Raw genomic sequence first — 21,275 nt, forward strand, 5'->3', positions numbered from 1 at the left:
GGTTCGACCCCCGCATCAGACTCTGTGCTGACAGCTCGGAGCCTGGAGCCTGTTTCAGATTCTGTGTCTCCTTCTCTCTCTGCCCCTCCCTGGCTCTCTCTCTCTCTCTCTCAAAAATAATAAACATTTAAAAAATGTTAACAGATTTGGTGATATTCAGGGAAATGTAAATACTGATCAGTTATTTGATGGAATTTAGAAATGTATTAGGTGTGATAACAGAAGTATTATGATTTTACAAAGACTTCATCTCTTAGAAATATATAGAAGAATATTCATGGATGAAATGATAGGATATGCGGTATTTGCTTCAAAATAATTAAGAATAGGTAGATGGAGATATAGATAAGATGCCCCAAGGTTGATAACTATAGAAGCCAGTATCTGTAGGTTTCTCCTCTTTTGTATATGTATAAATTTGTCCACAACATACACGTTTTCAAATGGGGGGAGGGGTACAAATGACAGAAAAGAAAGAGATGGAAAATTTTTTAAATTATGGACCTCTTTTTAGGCCTTAGTGGGAAGCCCCTTGATTAAATCATGTTCCTGCAATATCCAAAAAAGGTAGTCAGTCTTACCTCTTTTGGTTTTTAGGTTTAATAACAGACAAAGCCCTGTCTAGCAGTAGATGTGAGCATCTATATGTCACTTTGGAGTCATCAGAAGGCAAAGACTAAGGAATACAATAAGAGACATGACACCATGGAAAAGACCTTGGAAACACTGTTGTCCTGTTGGTCATCAGATCACAAGTTGGAGATGGGGAGATGCTTTCCCTTGAATTCTCTCTTCTTGTCTGCAGGTTGGATATGACTTAGCCCCCAGATAAGAGGACACAGAGGAAATGAGAGGTCAACCTAGCAGTCACATCCATGGGCTCTAGCTGGAAAGAGGGCTGTGACAAGGCGGAGTCTGGAGTCAAGGGCAATGTCACCCAACTCAATGGATGATGGAAAATAAACAGATAAGGCACCTTCCTTTGTCTCCATTTCTAGAGTGCCGATAATTTAATCACATGCATGTTTACACAATGTCAAAAATATTTTTGGTGATTGCTAAAAAAATTCCATATTCACAGAAGACCCCACTCTCCACTTCTCCCAGCCCAGTTGTCGGCTGGGAAGGCGAACCCCACAGTAGCTGCCCTCGGTGTGGACATGACTGTAGAACCTCAGCTACAGCAGCGTCAGCTCATCTGACTGCCCTGTCAGCATACAGACAGGGCATGCAGCGGCCATACCCCAGCGTCTAGGGATCTGAGAAGACACCTTCTCTGGAGCTCCGCGATAATAACCATCGTGCCTCCATCATTTCAGTAAATATTTAAACACTGACCTCAGGCACGGCCCGCACCAGGCATTGCAGGGGCCCACCCTGACTTACGTTTCATCAACACTAGCACACTGGGCCTCAGAATGGCTCTGCCGATGGCTAAGCATTGCACAAGAGAAACAAAGAACTCAAATTCTTTAGACAGATAAGCCAACATGGGCTCTGACAGCAGGTTTCCACCATCTGGCCTGGACACATCTTACCGGCCTTGTTTCTCACGACTTCAGTTCTGGAACCCACCGTGCTGTTTCGTGCTCCTCACCTTTGCTTGCAAAGCTACCCCTCTTTTTTACGTAGTGGTCTCCAAGTATCTCACTTGAATCTGTTCGAATGCACCCTCCTCTTGGAATCCTCCATTGATCCACCCCCTAGCAGAAATCAGTTACTCCTTCTCAGTACTTTGAAGATACTACCACTGAAGCAGTTTTCTGGGTTTTGGGTTTTTTTTAAGTTTGTTTTATTTATTTTGAAAGAGAAAGAGCACACAGCAGGGGCAGAGAGAGAGGGAAAGAGAGAATCCCAAGCAAGTTTGCACTGTCAGCGCAGAGCCCGATGCGGGGCTCAAAGTCAAGAACCATGAGACACGACCTAAGCCGGAATCAAGAATTGGACGCTTAACGACTGAGCCACCCAGGCGCCCCAGCAGTTTTCAGTTTTAATCATTTATTTACATATGTAACATCTACAAACACTGTGAGTCCCCAACAACTGTGACTGTGTCTTGTTCACCTCTGTGTGTGTGTGTGTGTGTGTGTGTGTGTGTGTGTGTGTGTGTACACATCTGTTTGCAGGTGTCCCAGTGACTCCAAGCCAACTCCCCTGACCTTTGCTCTGGGACCTCTGCCAATAACTTTCCAAAAGCAGCCCACACAAAGGTCTGAGATGTCTTGGCCAGACAGCGGGAAGTTAACTTGTTCTCAAGTCAGTTGGTGGGGGTGGGGGTGGGGGAGGGAGAGTCAGTCAAACAGACCTTATCACACTGAAGATTTTTTCCTCCCAGGACTACGTGACCAGGGAAACACTCATACCCTTACTATCAGGTGTTTCACGGAGTATTATGTAAGCACATATGAATAGTCGACGACCTACAAATGTCTATAATTTCCTAAAACGGGAGCCCCCAGCTCAGCTTTCAATGGCACATGTGCACACAGTGTTTCCACATTCTTTATATATAAGGACACTATATATATATATATATATATATATATATATATATATATACACACATATATATAAGACTATATATATAATCTTTATACACACACACACACACACACATATACAGAGAGAGAGAGAGAGAGCACACATGCGCAAGTGCAGGGGAGGGGCAGAGAGAGAGGGAGAGAATCCCAAGCAGGCTCTGCACTGTCAGCACAGAGCCTGATGTGGGGCTCGAACTCACCAAACAGGAGATCACGACCTGAGCTGAAGTCAGATGCTTAACCAACTGAGCCACCCAGGCGGCCCTGTGTCCACATTCTTATTTCATTACAGCTCATGTCATTCTTGTGATGGTTAGCAAGACAGATAGACTGTCTCTACCAAGAAGGAGGCAACTCAAAAAGGTTAGGTCATGTGTCCAAATGAAGCTAGTCATTGCTATGCTAAGAGCTGAACGCAGGTTTCTAGTTCTGAGTTCAAGGTTCTTATCAAGCTGAACGCCTTTTGTGTGGCTTTTTCCAACCCAACAACATCCCTCATGTCCACCATCTGGCCATAAATCCTTCTGGGTAAATATGAAGCTTCTGTTTTCAAAGCCAGTCAAGGAAAGCTAACACTTCCCTTAGGGTCTTAATACAAGTTACGCCCTCAAATGACTCCCCCTCAAGATATGGTCCCCATGAGAAGCAAATGTGGAGAGAAAATATGAAAATCTAGGGGCGCCCTGGGTGGCTCAGTTGGTTGGGCCTCAGACTTCAGCTCAGGTCATGACCTCACGCCCTGAGGGTTCGAGCCCCATGTTGGGCTCTGTGCTGATATGATAACTAGGAGCCTGGAGCCTGCTTCGGATTCTGTGTCTCCCTCTCTCTGTCCCCATCCTGCTCACACTCTGTCTCTCAAAAATAAATAAACATTAGAAAAAATATTTTATATTTTTTTAAATGTTTTTATTTATTTTTGAAGGAGAGACAGAGACAGAGCATGAGCAGGGGAGGAACAGAGAAAGAGGGAGACACAGAATCCAAAGCAGGCTCCAGGCTCTGAGCTGTCAGCACAGAGCCCGATGCGGGGCTCGAACCCACGAACTATGAGATCATGACCTGAGCCGAAGTCGGACACTCAACCGACTGAGCCACCCAGGCGCCTCAGAAAAAATATTTTAACAAAAATATGAAAATCTAGGAAGAGAGGACAGTCCAGTACTCTAGCAGCAGGCATGCAACAGTGAGAGACCTAAGTTCTCGAGCAGGTGCTATGGGACAGCAGCACGTTTCTGACCAACATGAACCATGGAATGCGAGAAGTGGCAGAATCCTTGGCTCAACGCAAAAGGCTCCTGGTTCATTTTTGCTGCCCTAGGGTCAGGCTTCCATACAGCAGCCAGGCAGCTCTTTGAGAAGTGTTAATCAGAGCATGTCACTCCCCTGCTCGAAACTCTCAAAGACACCCACTCACACTCAGAATCAAATCCAACCTCCCTCCCATAACCTATGAGGGCCAATGTGACCTCACCATTCCCCCTGACCTCATCCTTGACGTTCTTCCCCTGCTTCATCACGTTCCAGATGCACAGGTCTCGGCTCACCTAGACCCGAGTGCTTCCATGTTTGCTGCTCACCGTACCTGGACCAGTCCTCTCCCCTCACATTCCCACGTGGCTGGCTCTTCTCTTCAAATAGTTCCTGCTAGGGGCGCCAGGCTCAGTTGGTTAAGTGTCCAACTTCAGCTTGGGTCGTGGTCCCATGGCCTACGGGTTCGAACCCTGTGTCAGGCTCTGTGCTGACAGCTCAGAGCCTGGAGCCTGCTTCAAATTCTGTGTCTCCCTCTCTCTCTACCTTTCTCCCACTTGTTCTCTCTCTCTCTCTCTCTCCCTCAAAAATAAATAAACATGAAAAAAATTTTTAAAAAATAGGTTCCTGCCCAAATGACGCCTTCTCAGCCCACAAAATCTAAAAATACCCCTGCACCCCTCTATCACTTCCCAGAGCCTTCCCTGCCTTTATTTTAGCCACAGACACTCACCATCTGAAAAGTTATTATGTATTAACTGACGGTCCGACAAGAGGAGAGACTTTGTCATATTTTCTTCTCCTCTATCCTCTGGCACATAGTAGGCACTCAACATATAGCTGATAAATGAATGAGTCTTAGAAATGATCCAACTCAATCCCTTGCCAGTAGAAGGGACTCAATAAAGGTCTGTCAGATGACAATGACACCGAGCCTGGCAATGACTGGGCAGTTCTGAACCCCAGTTCAGAGTAGACTCCGGCAAGTTTCTTAACCTCTCTATGCCCTAATCTCCTCGTTTATAAAATGGGTATAATGGGATTGAATTAGCTAGTACATGAAGCAGATGGAATAGTGCCTGGAACACAGTGGGTGCTACAACACTAGTAAGAGACTAAAACACAAAAAACAAAAAACAACAAAAGAAGCCAAATCAACTTGCCTGCAAGTATTCTTGCATCCCCCTGGAGACTATGGGGCTGGGCTCACAACAGACACTTAACAAATGCTGCTGAAGATAAAAACTGTGTGGGGAGTCATCGCTGGTGCCTTAAATACACTTTCCTTAATGATTTTACTGTAGCTACAGTAACTCTTGTGAAAACTACAACATATAAATAAATGAAAACACCTCATTGTTCCCAAATATTAATTCTCACCTAACGCAGGTTTCAGTTATAAGTGAATTTCTTCTCCCCCTCTACCCCTTTTTACCTAGGAAGAGAAATACGTACATGAGCTGCTACAGAAACCCCTCTGGTTCAAAGAATTTCAGTTACCAGATCCACTGTTGTGGCCAGCCAGGCAGAAGACAGATGATTAAATTAACATAAATCACTGGCAAAACTCTATATTACATTATACACGTGGTTTATGAAAAGAAAGTGGTATACATGAGGAGCCAATATGGATTTAATTTTCAGAAAGTCATGCTTAGGGAAAAAAAAAGAGAGAAGGACAGAGACAAACCAAGAAAGAGACTCTTAACTATAGAGAACAAACTGATGGTTACCAGAGGCGGGGTGGGGGGGTGGGGAGTGTGTGAAATAGGTGATGGGGATGAAGGAGAGCACTTGTGATGAGCACCAGGTAACTAAAATAAAAACTGGAAAAAAAAAAAAGTCCTGCTTAAACACTCGAGGCTCTCTTTTTGATACTATGAGAGGGAAGTGGGCAACATGATCTAGTTTCAGGAGAGCTTGATGTAAGGCGTCCTCACACCGAAGGGGAGAGTGCTCATAATGTACCTGACTCGTCTCTATTTACCTGCCTCCTGCCATGCACACGGGAGATGCCTGAAGAATGAATAGGTCCTACAGAGACTGAACAGAACACTCCTGATTGTTGACTTTGTCGTAAAGTTAAATTTAAGCCCACTTTGGAGAATACAATCAAAGGGAAACTCTCAAAAATGTTCTGTTCAAGGATGTTCATAGCAGAGCAAAGAACACGGAGTGAACCCTGGAAAAATCCCAAAAGGCTCAATAACCAGGAAATGATCGTGTTTATATTAATAGGAATGTTACACACTCATTTAAAGATTATAAAACTAGACTCCTAGATAAACTCTGTGAGCTGAGCACAGACACACCCTGTTCTCTCCCTCTTTCCATTCTCCAGATACTCACTTAACAAGCTACAGAAGGGAAGAGAAAGAGCAGTGAGGGGAAAAGAAGAAAAAGAAAAAGAAAAGCAGTGACTAGAATTGGACCAGACTGGAAACCAGGCAAGAATGCCATCCAAATGCTAAAACCTCCAAAGGTTTTCTGCGGGATATAACTGGGACACAAGTGAGGAAAAGAACTAAGAGGTATCTTTAACCCATGTCCCTGAAGTCACTCAAGGTTATTTATCAAGGTTTCCTAAGAGGTAGAAAATGCCCTGAAGCCCTCACCTACACTCTAATTTGAAAGTGCAAACTTCTGGGGGGATGGGCAAGTGGGAGGGCCAACAGCGGGGCAAAGGAGGACCACCAGAGTATCTGGCTGCTGTGGACAAGGGGATGCCAAGCACAGGCAGATACACCGTGTAAGGACCACCAGCAAAGGGTGTCTGCCCACACACACTGCTTCCCCTCACCATGAAGGGTAGAGATGCAAATGCAAGCCAAGAGCCAAAGGAACATGAAGGCAGCTGGCCAGCTGCCCTGGGCAGATCCAACCAACCACAGAGACCGCAAACTGAAGGAGCTGGGCTCCACTGAGATGGGGAGAAAACCCAAAACCAGAAGGAAGCCAGGCTATGCTGGATCCAGATGCAGAGAGAAATGAGGCCAAGTTTCCCTGAGTGACTATCCAGGACCCTGGCTTTCTTCCTTCTGACTCTTCCCCACTGATAGATCACTCAACTGATCTGGCAACTGATAACCTAAGATCTGAGAAGACAATTCTAGCATCATGGGGAAAGAGAGGGGATCCATTAATTCACTTGTTCTGATAGGTGGCAAATGGCAGGCCTGCATTACCTCATTAGACACAGGAAAACCTAAAAATATATCCAGCTTATCTTCGCTCATCATTCAGACCCAAGAAGACCAAAACATGAAGAAAGTAGCCCAGTCCTCAAGAGCACATAAATATAAATATGTATGATTTACCTCATGAAATAGAACACTTTAGGCTCTAACAAAAGTCAAAACTGGAAGAGGGAATAAAGAAGCTAAAGTATAAACTGAAAACAGAAAATAGTAAATATTGCAAGCCAAACCAGAATATATTTCTTCTAAAAGATGAATTAGATCAAGTAAAATTTAGGAAGTCTGATCAATATACAGTGGTGGGGTAGGGAGAGGAAGAGGCAGTAACTATTACCTCTTTGCATGATTATAAATTACAAGGATATGCTGTGAAAAACTATGCCAATGAACTTGCAAGTCTAGATGAGATAGATACCTTTGCAGGAAAATACATGGCCAAAATGAAATTTAGTTGAGGTAGAAAATCTAAATAACCACAGAACTGCTGTCACAGAACTTTTACTGAAAGGTAAGCTAAGCCCCATGGTTGTACAGCTCAGCTCCACCGAAACTCAAGGAGCAAGTTGTTTTATCCAATTACTCTAAGACACATACTTTTAAAAAATGGAGAGGGGTGCCTGGGTGGCTAAGTCATTTAAAGCATCTAACTCTTGATTTTGGCTCAGGTCATGATATCACAGCTCATGGAATCAAGCCCCGCATGCTGTCAGCATGGAGCCTGCTTGGGATCCTCTCTTTCCCCCTCTCTCTTTCCCTCCCCTGCTCGTGCTCTCTCCCTCTCTCTCAAAATAAATAAATATTGGGGCACCTGGGTGGCTCAGTCGGTTAAGCGTCTGACTTCAGCTCAGGTCATCATCTCACAGTTTGTGGGTTCGAGCCCCGCGTCAGGCTCTGTGCTGACAGCTCAGAGCCTGGAGCCTGCTTTGGATTCTGTGTCTCCCTCCCTGTACCCCTTCCCACTTCTGAAATAAGTAAACATTAATAAAATTAAAAATAAATAACTTTAGGGGCGCCTGGGTGGCTCAGTCGGTTGAGCGTCCGACTTCGGCTCAGGTCACGATCTCGCGGTCCGTGAGTTCGAGCCCCGCGTCGGGCTCTGGGCTGATGGCTCAGAGCCTGGAGCCTGCTTCCGATTCTGTGTCACCCTCTCTCTCTGCCCCTCCCCCGTTCATTCTTTGTCTCTCTCTGTCTCAAAAATAAATAAACGTTAAAAAAAATTTTTTTTTAAATAACAATAAATAAATAACTTTAAAATTTTTTAAATAAATAATAAACCTTTTAAATCATTTTATAAGGATTAACTATATCTGATATCAAAACACTAGTACAGAAAAGGAAATTAGATAGAAGTGTAAACACTGTCAATAAAGTAACAGCAAGTGGTATAGTAAAAGAATTTTTAGGGGCACCTGGGTGGCTCAGTCGGTAGAGTATCTAACTTCGGCTTGGGTCATGATCTCATAGCTTGTGAGTTTGAGCCCCGTGTCAGGCTCACTGCTGTCAGTGCAGAGCCTGCTTTATATCCTCTGTTCCTCTCTCTCTCTTTGTCCCTTTCCCCTCGTGCTCTCTCAAAAATAAATAAACATTTTTTAAAAAAAAGAATTTTTAAAAAGAAGAATATATCAGGGCGCCTCGGTGGCTCAGCTGGTTAAGCATCTGACTCTTGATTTTGGTTCAGGTCATGATCTCACATTCATGAGATAGAGCCTCATGTTGGGCTCTGTGCCGCGAATGGAGTCTGCTTGGGATTCTCTCTCTCCCTCTCTCTCTACCTCTCCCTTGCTCGCATGCTCTCAATCTCTCTCAAAATAAATAAATGTTTTTTAAAATAAACTAAAATAAATAAAACTCAATTAAAACAAGCATATGCACATACAAAAATTTTTTTAAAAAAGAAGAAGAATACATCAGGATCAAGTCAAATATATTCTAGGAAATCAAGAGTAATTTAACATTAGGAAATCTATTAATGTAATTTATTATATTAACTGATCACATAATCATTGTTGAATATAATCATGTCCTTATTGGTATCACTCATCGGTAATGAATTGGTATCAGCCATTCCAATAAAATCTCAAAGTAAAATTAAGAAATAAAAGTAAAGTTCAAACGTAAAGCAAACAAGCTCAAAGTAAAAGCAAACAAGTGAAACTTCTTTGCAGTTGAATTTCTGTACACTAATGAAGAAGCAGGAAAGAGAAATTAAGGAAATAATACCATTTACAATTGCATCAAAAATAATAAAATACCTAGGAATAAACTTAACGAAGGAGGTAAAAGACTTATAATCTGAAAACCATAAAACATTGATGAAAGAAACTGAAGATGACACACATAAAAAATATTCCATGTTCATGGACTGGGAGAACAAATACTGTCAAAATGTCCATACCACCCAAACAACCTATATACTTAATACAATCTCTATCAAAATAACAATAGCATTTCTCACAGAACTAGAACAAATAAGCCTAAAATTTGTATGGAACCACAAAGACTCCAAATAGCCCAAGCGATCTTGAAGAAGAACAAAGCTGGAGGTATCACAATCCCAGATTTGAGGTTGTACAACAAAGCCATAGTAATCAAAATGGTATGGTAGCGGCACAAAAACAGACACATCAATGGATCAAAATCTACAGTCCAGAAATAAACCCATAATTATATGGTCAATTAATCTACGACAAAGGAGTCAAGAACACACAATGGAAAAAAGACAGCTTCTTCAACAAACGGTGTTGGAAAAACTGGACAGCTACATACAAAAGAACAAAACTGGACCATTTTCTTACACCATACACAAAAAATAAACTCAAGATGGATTAATGTGAGACCTAAAACCATAAAATTCCTAGAAGAAAAACATTGGCAGTAATCTCTTTGACGTAATCTCTGTTTGGCCAACAGACACATGAAAAGATGTTCAATGTCACTCATCATTGCGGAAATGCAAACAAAACCATAATGAGATAATCACTTCACACCTGACAGAATGGCTAAACTCAAGAACACAGGAAACAACAAGCGTTGGGAGGATGTGGAGAAAAAGGAACTGTTGCATTCTTAATGGGAATGCAAACTGGTGCAGCCACTGTGGAAACCAGTAGGGAGGGTCCTCAGAAAATTAAAAAAAGAATTACCATATGACCCAGTAATTCTACTACTAGGTATTTACCAAAGAAATATGAAAACACTAAATTTTAAAAGATATTTGCACCCTACTGTTTATAGCAGCATTATTTACAACAGCCAAGATATGGAAGCAACCCAAGTCTACCCACAGATGAAAAGATAAAGAAGATGTGGTGTAGGGGCACTTGCATGGCTCCGAGGGTTAAGCATATGACTGTTGATATCAGCTCAGGTCATGATCTCGCTGTCATGGGATTGAGCCTGGCGTCAGGCTCCACCTGCTAAGTGCAGAGCCTGCTTAGGATTACCTCTCTCCCTATCTCTCTGCCCTTCCCCTGCCTGTGCGCTCTCTCGCTCTCTCTCCCAAAATAAATATTAAAAAAAAAAAAAGATGAGGTATATATATATAGATATATATCTATATATAGATATATAATGGATATATATATATATCTATATCTATATATATATATAATGGATATATATATCTATATATATATAATGGATATATATATAACTATATATATATAATGGATATATATCTATATATATATCTATATATATATGTATATATATATCTATATATATCTATATAATGGAATATCAGCCATAAAAAATAATGAAATCTTGCCATTTGAAACTACATGGATGGATCTAGAGGGTACAATGCTAAGTGAAATAAGTCAGTCAGAAAAAGACAAATAGCATATGATTTCACTCATATGTGGAATTTAAGAAAGAAAAAAAAGAAAAAAAAGGGAAACAAAAACCAGACTCTTAAATACAGAGAAAAAACTGGTGGTTGCCAGAGAGGAGGTGAAAGAGGGATGGGTGAAACAGGTGAAGGGATTGAGAGTACTCTTATCATGACGAGCACTGAGTAATGTATGGAATTGTTGGATCATTATATTATATGCCTGAAGCTAATATAATACTGTATGTTAATTATACTGGAATTAAAAAAAAATTTAGTGTTTATTTATTTTTGAGAGAGATAGACAGAGCATGAGCGGCGGAGGGGCAGAGAGAGGGAGACACAGAATCTGAAGCAGGCTCCAGGCTCTGAGCTGTCAGCCCAGAGCCTGATGCAAAGCTCGAACCCATGAACCGCGAGATCATGACCGGAGCTGAAGCCGGCACTCAACCGACTGAGCCACCCAGACACCCCTAATTATACTGGAATTTTTAAAACACATACATAAAATTTGTTTAAGAAACAAAAACAATACTGGTTCCATGACAGATTTTTCCAGGAACCAGGCTGGATATGATGAGACTTTTAAAGAGAATGCAGAGGGGTAGGGGAGAAACAAAAAATAAATAAATAAAGCTCCTACATATTTTTAAGAGTTTATATCAGAAAACATCAACAATGAACCTGGAAAACATTCTGTGAAAGAAGCCAGACATCAAAGACCACACATATCATTCCACTCATGGGAAATGTCCAAAACAGACAAATCCTTAGAGATAGAAAACAGATTTTTGGTTGCCAGGGGCTTGAGGGAAGGGAGAACAGGGAATCGGATGTTTGATGAGTATAGGACTTCTTTTGAGGGTCACAAAAATATTCTGGAATTAGACAGTAATGATGTGTGCACAATGCTGTGAATACACTAAAAACCACTCAACTGTATACTTTAAGATGGTGATTTTAGGGTACATGAATCAGATCTCAATAATATTTGGAAAGCAACAAACAATATGAAACATTAAAGGCCTGTCTACTAAATTCAGAAACAAGATTCTGATACCTAATATCACCCCATTATTCAAATTGTTCTGGAGACTCCAGCTAATGCAATGATGCACATACACTAGAGCTCCATGTACTGAAGTATTTAAAAAGAATACTTAAGCTCAGTTGGTTAAGCGACCGACTTCGGCTCAGGTTATGATCTCGCAGTTTGTCAGTTCGAGCCCCGTGTCGGGCTCTGTGCTGACAGCTCAGAGCCTGGAGCCTACTTCAGATTCTATGTCTCCCCCTCTCTCTACCCCTCCCCTGCTCACGCTCTGTGTCTCTCTGTCTCTCAATAACAAATAAACGTTAAAAAAAAATTTTTTTTAAAGAATACTTAAAAACATGCAGTGATCCATCATATCACTCCGTGGCAAGAGGTCAGTTTCCCCCAAAATTATATGAAATTTTAACAACCGTAACAGAGAGAAAATGTATTTAAAACATTTTAAAATGATCAATCTGAATTGCTATAAAGTACTGAACTAAACAGTGTTCAGGGACAAAGGAGAGGACATGAACTATATGGTAGATGGCATTATCATTTGCAGTTATTAACTTCCTTCCTTTAAGAGGACTATACGGGGCGTCTGGGTGGCTCAGTCGGTTAAGCGTCCGACTTCTGCTCAGGTCATGATCTCATAGTCCGTGAGTTCGAGCCCCGCATCAGGCTCTGTGCTCAGAGCCTGGAGCCTGCTTTGGATTCTGTGTGTCCCCCTCTCTCTCTGCCCCTCCCCTGCTCCTACTCTGTCTCTCTCTGTCTCTAAATAAAAACATTTAAAAAATTAAAAAAAAAAAAAAAAAGGACTATACATTCTTACCATCGCCAGGTGACTGCCCACAGGGAGGGCACATCTCCACCCCACTGCCTTCTGGTATGGCTATGTGACTTGCTCTGACCAATGGCACATGAGCAAATGTGACACACATACCGGATGGGAGCAGACACTATTAGAGCCGCTGCAGGTTTCCACCAGCTCTCTTGTTCTCTCTCCTCTGCCCTGAAACTGGCATGACCCAACTGGGGCTGCTCCTTCAGAATGGAATACTTGTGGACAAGAGCCACAGTGACTGACTCATAGCCACCGACACATACGGTAACCTAGAAATTAATAATGTTTGCTCCAAACCTTTGAATTTTTGGAGTTACTACCACAGCAAGGCTGACTAATACATATAATTATACAAATTCCTATATAATTTTTTAAAATCTAGATATGGAATAGTGAGATGAACAATATGAAACTTTAAGATGTAGAAACATATCTTTTTTTTTCTCGTAGAGTTATTCAAATACATCTTAACTCTATTTCCTAAGTTCCAGGACCCTACTTGCTTATTAGCAGGAAGCTCAGTCCTCCTTCCTTCCTACTCTCTGCCCTAGAATCCTATCACAAATATTCTCCAAAACCTCAAGGTTGCTTGCACATGTATCTCCAAGTTCCCAAGGCCCACAAGTCTGCAGTTTCTAGGTTGGCATCTTCCCTGAACATCTTACATTTTCTAGCTTTGGATTCTTGACAATTTCTTTTTCTTCTTTTCTTTCCTTTCCTTCCTTTCCTTCCTTCCTCCCTTCCTCCCTTCCTTCTTTCCTTCCTTCCTTTTCTTCTTTTATTTTAGAGAAGGGGGGAAGGACAGAGTGGCAGAGAGAGAGAGAGAATCTTAAGCAGGCTCTCAGAGCCTGACTCAGGCTTCAATCCCACAACCCTGGGATCATGACCTGAGCTGAGACCAAGAGTCAGGGGTGCCTGGGTGGCTCAGTTGGTTAAGCATCTGACTTTGGCTCAGGTCATGATCTCATGGCTCGTGGGTTCACACCCCACATCAGGCTCTTATACTGATAGCTTAGAGCCTGGAGCCTGCTTCGAATTCTGTGTGTGTCTCTCTCTGACCCTCCCCTGCTTGCACTCTGTCTCTGTCTGTCTCTCTCTCTCTCTCAAAAATAAATAAACATTAAAAAAAAAAAAGTCGGATGCTCAACCAACGGAGCCATCCAGACGCCCCTGGACCATTTCTTATGAGGTAAAGACTCTTCTTTAGACATGGGTTAAGAAACTACCTGTTTCAGGGTGCCAGGGTGGCTCAGTCAGTTAAGCATGGGACTCTTGATTTCTGCTCACATTATGATCTCACGGTCTTGAGATCAAGCCCCATGCCAGGCTCAGCACTGGGTATGGAGCCTGCTTGGGATTCTCTCCCCTCTCCCTCTGCCCCTCCCCTGCTCGAATGTGTGCACTCTTGAAAGGTAGGAAGAGGGGCGCCTGGGTGGCTCAGTCAGTTAAGCGGCCGACTTCGGCTCAGGTCATGATCTCACAGTCCGTGAGTTCGAGCCCCGCGTCGGGCTCTGTGCTGACCACTCAGAGCCTGGAGCCTGTTTCAGATTCTGTGTCTCCCTCTCTCTGACCCTCCCCCGTTCATGCTCTGTCTCAAAAATAAATAAACGTTAAAAAAAAAAATTTATAAAAAAAAAAAAAAAAAAGAAAGGTAGGAAGGAAGGAAGAAAAGAAGGAAGGAAGGGAGGGAGGAAGAAAAAGAAAGAAAGAAAGAAAGAAAGAAAGAAAGAAAGAAAGAAAGAAAGAAAGAAAGAAAGAAAGAAAGAAAGAAAGAAAAAGAAATCACCTGTTTCAAAGCTTTATTTGTAGATTAATAAAGCTGTTTAGAAACTGAAAATATTTCCCTAGATTTTCTATCAGAAAACCTGCCCTTCAAGTAAAATCCACCGACTGGCTTGATGCAAAAGAAGGCCTCCAACCAGAACACAGTGAAGCCCAAATGAAGGAGCACAAGTCTACATTCTTTGGCTAAGATTCCAATGCTTTTTCTAAAAATCTCCAGACTAACAACCACTTCTCCAGACATTCTTGTGATTCTTAGGAGCAAGGGTTTTTCTCCCATCCTCAGATGAATTTAAACATGACCCTTTTTCATTCCTTCTAAGGAGGAAACTCCGTTTCAACCACATATTGAACACCTAACACACATTAGCTCAAGTGCTGATGCAGAGCTACCACACAAAAACAAAAGGGCCACCAAACACTTTAAAAGTGTTTCGAGGACTCAATCCAGCTGGGCGAAGGGGCATGAGAACCTCTACAGGTGCAAGGCAATATGAGTCCTAATGCAAAACAAAGGAGGGGGACAAAGGATGTTGGGGCAACGTGAGAAGGAGAACAGTGAATTTGCCCACAGGCAAAACAAAGCTGTGGGAGACCAAGCTGAGAAATCACAACCCTTGAAGGAGGAGAGGTATTTTCAAAAGTCTGTCCCTAACTGAATGGTTACTATGACTCATAACACAAAGATTTTGCCTCTATTGCTAGCCAGGTATGTGCAGGCCATCTGGAGGACTCAAAAACCCAGGAAGGCAGCTTTCTAAAAGTGTGGGTTAAACTGACTGGGTGGCTCAGTCAGTTAAGTGTCTGACTCTTGATCTTGGCTCAGGTCTTGATATCAGGGTGGTGAGTTCAAGCCCTGTGTTGGGTTCCACGTTGGGCATGAAGCCTCCTTAAAATAATAATAATAATAATAATAATAATAATAATAATTAATAAATAAATAAAATCAAAATGTGGATTAAATCTCCCCCAAAAGCACATATTCAAAGAAAATGTGACTCTCCCTAAAAACCTGCTCTTTTTTGCCCATCTTGACCTACTCTATCAATTAAAAGCTAGGTAAAGACATTCCCCCACTGACGTTTCTGCACCAAATTACACAAGGGTCTGGGGCATAGAACCCCTCAGAGACCATCCAAGTTGTCTGAGTCAGATATAAGAAAAGCCTTAGAAGTGGCATGCATGAGGTCAGGTAAGTGGAAATGCCAGGAATCCAGGTCTTTGGTCTCTATTCTAGGGTCGTGCTACACAACCTAGATGCTTCCTCCTTGTATCTTATGTAAGAAGGTGAGTACTGATGTAGACAAGCAGAAAAAAGATCAATTGAGAAAAACTTACATTATGATCGCTAATCAACAGAGGATAAGTGACATTTCATAAAGATCAGGAAGTTAATCTGCTGTGATACTGTGTAAGGTCCTCCTTTATACGTTCTTCCTACCCAAACCCACTCCTTCCACTTTGATCTGTAACAAAAGAAGCAAAGAAGGAAGATCTGGGCTTAGAGTTCAAATGACCGGGCTTGCATTCTGGCTTTGCTCCTCGCCAGGCCTGGGGTAAGGCACCCAATCTCTCTGAGCCCCCATGTCTCCATCTAGACATGGAGGGTGTACATATTAAAGAAAAACCGTAACGTGCCTAGAAGAACCCCTCCATAAATGTTGGTTCTTTCCCATCCTTCGCGAATATCTCTTAACTGTACCATTCATTCATCTTACAAAACCTGGGTCTAGGGGCACCTGGCTGGCTCAGTCAGCAGAGTTGTGGGTTCAAGCCCCATGCTGGGTGTACAGATTACGTAAGAATAAAATCTTTAAAAACAAAAACAAAAACCTGGTTCTGATTTTCACATTTTCGTGCTACCATGTGACACAGTACTACACATCCGGATGCGCTCCGTATTCGATGGAACAAGTTAAGATTTAAAGAAGGGGCATTTTTGGTTTTCAGAACAAGGACTTGGAGGAAACAATATACTATACATAGCTGAATATGTACTAGGTGGCCAAATACTTGCTGATTAACCGTCTTTCCAGACCAAACATTTTCAAAGGCAACAACCTTTCAAGTGAGAAGCGGAACAAGGCAGGACTCAACTACCAATAGCAAGTGCCAGGGGGCTACTGTGGAGTCCATGCTTACCACCCGCACCCCTCGGCTATGCTTAAAAAGCCTAGCACACTGGGGCTCCTGGCTGGCTCAGCCAGTGAGGCATGTGATTCTTGAGCTCGGGGTTGTGTGTTCCAGCCCCATGTTGGGTGTAGAGAGGACTTAAAAAATAAAATCTTTAAAGAAAAAAAAAAAAGCCTTGCACATTTAGTAAAACTAAAAGTGTCCTTGCCTCAAAAATTACTTCAAGTATACCATTCCTCTCTAACAGGGACTCTTTCTCAGGAATTCATAAGCACTGCAGGCCAAAAATTTATGTGCAAATTTCTGTGTGTGCACATGGGAATCTGAATCCTCCTTCAGAGAGAACCTACCATTTTTAGAGTCCCCAAAATACCCACGGGGAAATAATAAGCACTGTGGATTCTAAACTCCTTAAATTAAAAAGAGGAAACAGAAGTACATTTCAACTTCCATGAGCTCCCCAACTTCAAACTGCCATCTTGTAAAGTACCCTCACATGCCATGATTTGTGACCCATATACCCTACTTTTGGGGGTGGAGATATTCTTAAACCCTCAACCCAAACCTAAAACTAATCTGAGACGAGAATTTGTTAAATTAGAAAGAACTATGTGACTATATTCAAATAGGTCACGCTTGCTGAAAAAATGTTTTTTAAAAAAGATGTTTATTTATACTTGAGAGAGACACAGAATGTGAGCAGGGGAGGGGCAGAGAGAGAGAGAGAGACACAGAATCCAAAGCAGGCTCCAGGCTCTGAGCTGTCCGCACCAAGCCTGACGCAGGGCTCGAACTCACGAGCTGTGAGATCGTGACCTAAGCCGAGGTCAGACACTTAACAGACTGAGCTGCCCAGGCGCCCCCCCCCAAAAAAGTTTTCACGTCATTGTTTTTCTCCTTGTACAGGATGCATACATAGTATTCTCTCAATACGACTTTTGTGACATTCAGCACTGTCGTTTTGATTCAGGAATCTGCACTTTACCACAAAGGAGCTAAAAACTTTTTCTGTGGAACTCTTCAAAGCCTGAGACAAGGTTTCCCCACAGCATCCCTTTGAGAAGGCTTAAGTGTGTCCGGCCCTTACCCCAAAGTGCAAATGCATTTCCAGGCTTGAGATCCACCTGGCTGCTCCAGATCTAATTCCCACATTCCTGCTGACGTGACTCACACCGGATGTGAGGGATTTCTTTTAATTCCCAAGGTTAATTGATTCACTGGCATAGAAAAAGGCACTCAATAACTGAGAGTCTGATCACAGTCTCAACAGTAAAAGAAAAAGCAGGAATAGAACATCCTAAACCAAAACAGCTCAAAAGAGTTTTGCAACTAAGTAACCACACAAGGAAAGCAGAAAAATGACAGGAAAGAGGGGCATCCAAGAAGAGGGCTTTAACAAGGTCAACTGGCCCTCTTACGTGGGTGTTCCCAGCTCAGAGGCAGAAATAAGCCCTCCAGGTAGCAGCAGGGGGACAGAAACAGACGAAGGAAAAAAGTCAAGGAAAGAATGAGGAAAAACATCTCACGACCTTATGAGCCTTATGAGCCTACAACGAGGACAAAACGTCGGATGTGGGTGGTTCCCATGTGGCAGCGTGGCAATGGCTGTGGGATATCCATCTACACAGAGAGGCAGGGAGGCCTGTCCTGAAGCCAATATGCAAGAGATCAATAAACAGCAATGATTTCTCAAGACGTCTTTCTTTACTCTTCACACATGCTAGGGAAGAACGTCAACTGTCCGAAGTGAAGATTGCTATTTTTTTAGCTAAGGTTGCTGGGCAGGGAAGGGAGGGGTGCTGATAGATTAAAGGAGAGCACACTTTCTTCAAAGCCACTCCTTAGGTATAGCTGTTGTCTGACAAAACTTAGCTAAAGATCATATTCCTCTTTTACACATAATTAAATGCTTTAAGCATCCTTCTTCAAATAGTAAAAAAAAAACAAACAAAAAACAAAAAACAAAAAAACAAAAAAACTTGATGGTCTCTACGAGATAGCAGACAGAATGGGGCAAAATAAAGATCACTTTCTCTTTATTCTATAGACCAAAAGAGAGATGTTTTCCAACACATGGGGGATTCAAGTAGCCTAATTACCACGGCACTGTACTCCACCACGAATTAGAGGATATAGAAAGAAAAGTCTATTCATTCATGTATCTGTCCAAATAAACACAGAGTTCTCGCTAAGAGCCAGGTACTACCTAGAGGCAGGGGAAAGCAAGTTGGGAAGGGATTTACTTAAGGAATTGAGTGTTAGGGCGGAGCATGGGGTGCGGCACAGGCCCAAGACAAACAACAATGGGATATAATGTGATCAATGCAGAACTACGGAGAAACCCCACCGTGCTCCAGTCTTCGGGAAAGCGACGTTAACTCTGCCTGCTGAGGAAGGCTTCAGAGAGGACAGTCCGCCTGGGCTTCGTAGGATGGTGGGAGTCTTGGCTTAAAACTCCAGCTCTCCTGGGGCACCTGGGTGGTTCAGTCAGTTGAGCGACTTCGGCTCAGGTCATGAGCTCATGGTTCGTGAGTTTGAGCCCCACATCAGGCTCGCTACTGTCAGCCTGGAGCCTGCTGCTGATCCTGTCTCCCTCTCTCTGCCCCTCCCCAGTTTGCACTCTCTCTCTCTCTCTCTCTCTCTCAAAAATAAACAAACATGTTAAAAACAAACAAACAAACAAACAAAAAAACCCTCCAGCTCTCCTAATAGCTATGTGGCTGCAAGAAAACCGCTTAAATTCACCAGTGTTTGCTGGAAAATGGCAAGACCACCCTGTCTGGGTGGCTAGGCTGTCTGGAGAGGCTTGAACATGTCTGTATAAACAGTGAAGAGCCACTTAATGGAAGAGAAAGGCGTTCTGGCATGGAACTTGCCACGGGGTGAGGTGCAAAGACACAGCTGGGGAACATCATCGTGGACAGGATGTGGTCATGAGCCATCCAGGGGGAGCCGCAGGTAGGAAACAGGACCTGGAAGGCAGATTGGCTCCAGACTCTGAGGGATCTTAAATACCATGCTTAAGAATTTGAGGTACACCCCGTAGGCAATGGCTAAGCGTTTAAGCAGAAACGTGGCAATCGAACGTTAAGTTTTACAAAAAAGACCTTGGAAAAAGCACAAGGATTAAGAAGGGAAAGAAAGAGGAGATCAGGGAGGAATCAGTTCAGGAGCTGCTGTAATTGTCCAGACACACTCGCCCTTCCGAATGGTACTTGAACCAGGTGTAGATGCCCATGGAAAGGAAAGGACAGATGAGAAGCCAACGCTAAGGTCGGATGGCCAGGGAGATACTCTGAGGAATGTTTCCTAGGCAGAAAAATCAGTCTGGCCACACTAGGGGGCGCCGGGGGTAGGGGGCAGGGTGTCATGTTTCAAACACACGTAAATTACAGAGGATTAGAAACTGCTGCAGTTCTAGCAAAATCAAGGAAACCCAAGTTCAACAGCCCTGCGTGCTGCCCTTAAATCCTCGGAGCCCAACCTTAGGTCAAGTCCTGTCAAAATGACTGTTCAGCAAAGACTCAGACCAAGGTCACCAGGTACCTGACATTCCTACCCACGTGGGAGCTGCCTCCCTGGGTGGATTCCTCCCACTCACCTCCGGTCACCTGCTTCAGTGATACCTGATCCAAGTCAGTTTTCCACTGTCGCAAGCCAGCACCCCTCACTGCAGGAACTCCCACAGGGAGCCTTACGCCATTGTCTGTTTAAGGAGGCCAGACAGACAAACAGCCCACAGGCTGTCATCATGGCCCAGCTCTGACACCTGGCCAGAGGGACACCTCGGGTCATCTGAATCAACCCTAGGCAGATGGCAAAAGGTGGCCAACTGAGCACCATGGAAGCCTGGGCTACGAGTTGACCCAGACACAAAACACAGCCCCCAAATAGAAAGCAAACTCTTGGGGCTAAGAAAGATGACAGGACTTGGAGACACAGCCACCTACACAAGTACCTCTAAGTCAAATGCAGGGAAGGTAAAGAAATGAAATTTAAGCTCATACTCTCTGCCAGGCACTATGCAAGCTTTAACCCTTAAAATAACTCATTTAACCTTTAAAATAACTCAGGGGTAGGGTTAGGAGAAAGACGTGAGCTTTATTATCCCTGTTTTCCTATAAGAGAACAGATCCAGGGAGGTTACAGGATGGGCCCAAGATCGCTCAGCCAGGAAAAGGCAGAGGCACAGCTCCAAGAGTCCACAGCAGAGGCTAACAGCCCTCCACTACCCACCCCCATGTCATAGATTTCATTAAATAGGCACCTACTGGACAAGAGACACCCACTACCACCACACGTGCCTTCGCATCTGCACCAGCACCTGGTGGTAAGCAATCCTTCGTAGGTTGTTTCTTAAAAATAATTCCTGATCCGCCAGTGTCAGAGAAATAAATGAAGCTACTTCTCTCAAAGGATTTTAAGAGCCAGCCAGCTCCAGAGAGATCCAACACAAAGGAACAAAACCCACTAACAAACAGCTCCATCTGCCTGTCAGTGATCTCCATGGACTCCAGAAAAAAAAAACAAGACCCTACCACAGCTTCTGCACTTAGAAATACACCTGAGTGATTAGATACCATTGTGCATGGGCACATCTGGCTTGAACATTCAGTGTTAATGCAGGGAGTAAGGGCTTCTCATCCCCAGAGAACTCTGGGGTAACATA

At 43.1% G+C, this 21,275-nt stretch overlaps 1 protein-coding gene across 5 annotated transcripts in view; it reads right to left on the reverse strand.

Moving 5' to 3' along the window:
• SNX30 (sorting nexin family member 30) overlaps window positions 1-21,275 on the reverse strand; it is a 118,802-nt gene that overhangs the window by 64,172 nt on the left and 33,355 nt on the right. Inside the window, exon 1 of one of the 5 annotated variants that reach the window (XM_058694502.1) lies at window positions 12,680-12,823. The exons of the other annotated variants lie outside the window; for them this stretch is intronic. Coding sequence (XP_058550485.1) covers window positions 12,680-12,682 — 3 coding nt within the window. The 5' untranslated portion in view covers window positions 12,683-12,823. Of the gene's footprint in view, window positions 1-12,679; window positions 12,824-21,275 lie in introns of those variants that run through there. 5 annotated transcript variants of the gene reach the window in all.

This window comes from Neofelis nebulosa, chromosome 12 (genome assembly GCF_028018385.1).
Source record: "Neofelis nebulosa isolate mNeoNeb1 chromosome 12, mNeoNeb1.pri, whole genome shotgun sequence".
Lineage (NCBI taxonomy): Eukaryota > Metazoa > Chordata > Mammalia > Carnivora > Felidae > Neofelis > Neofelis nebulosa.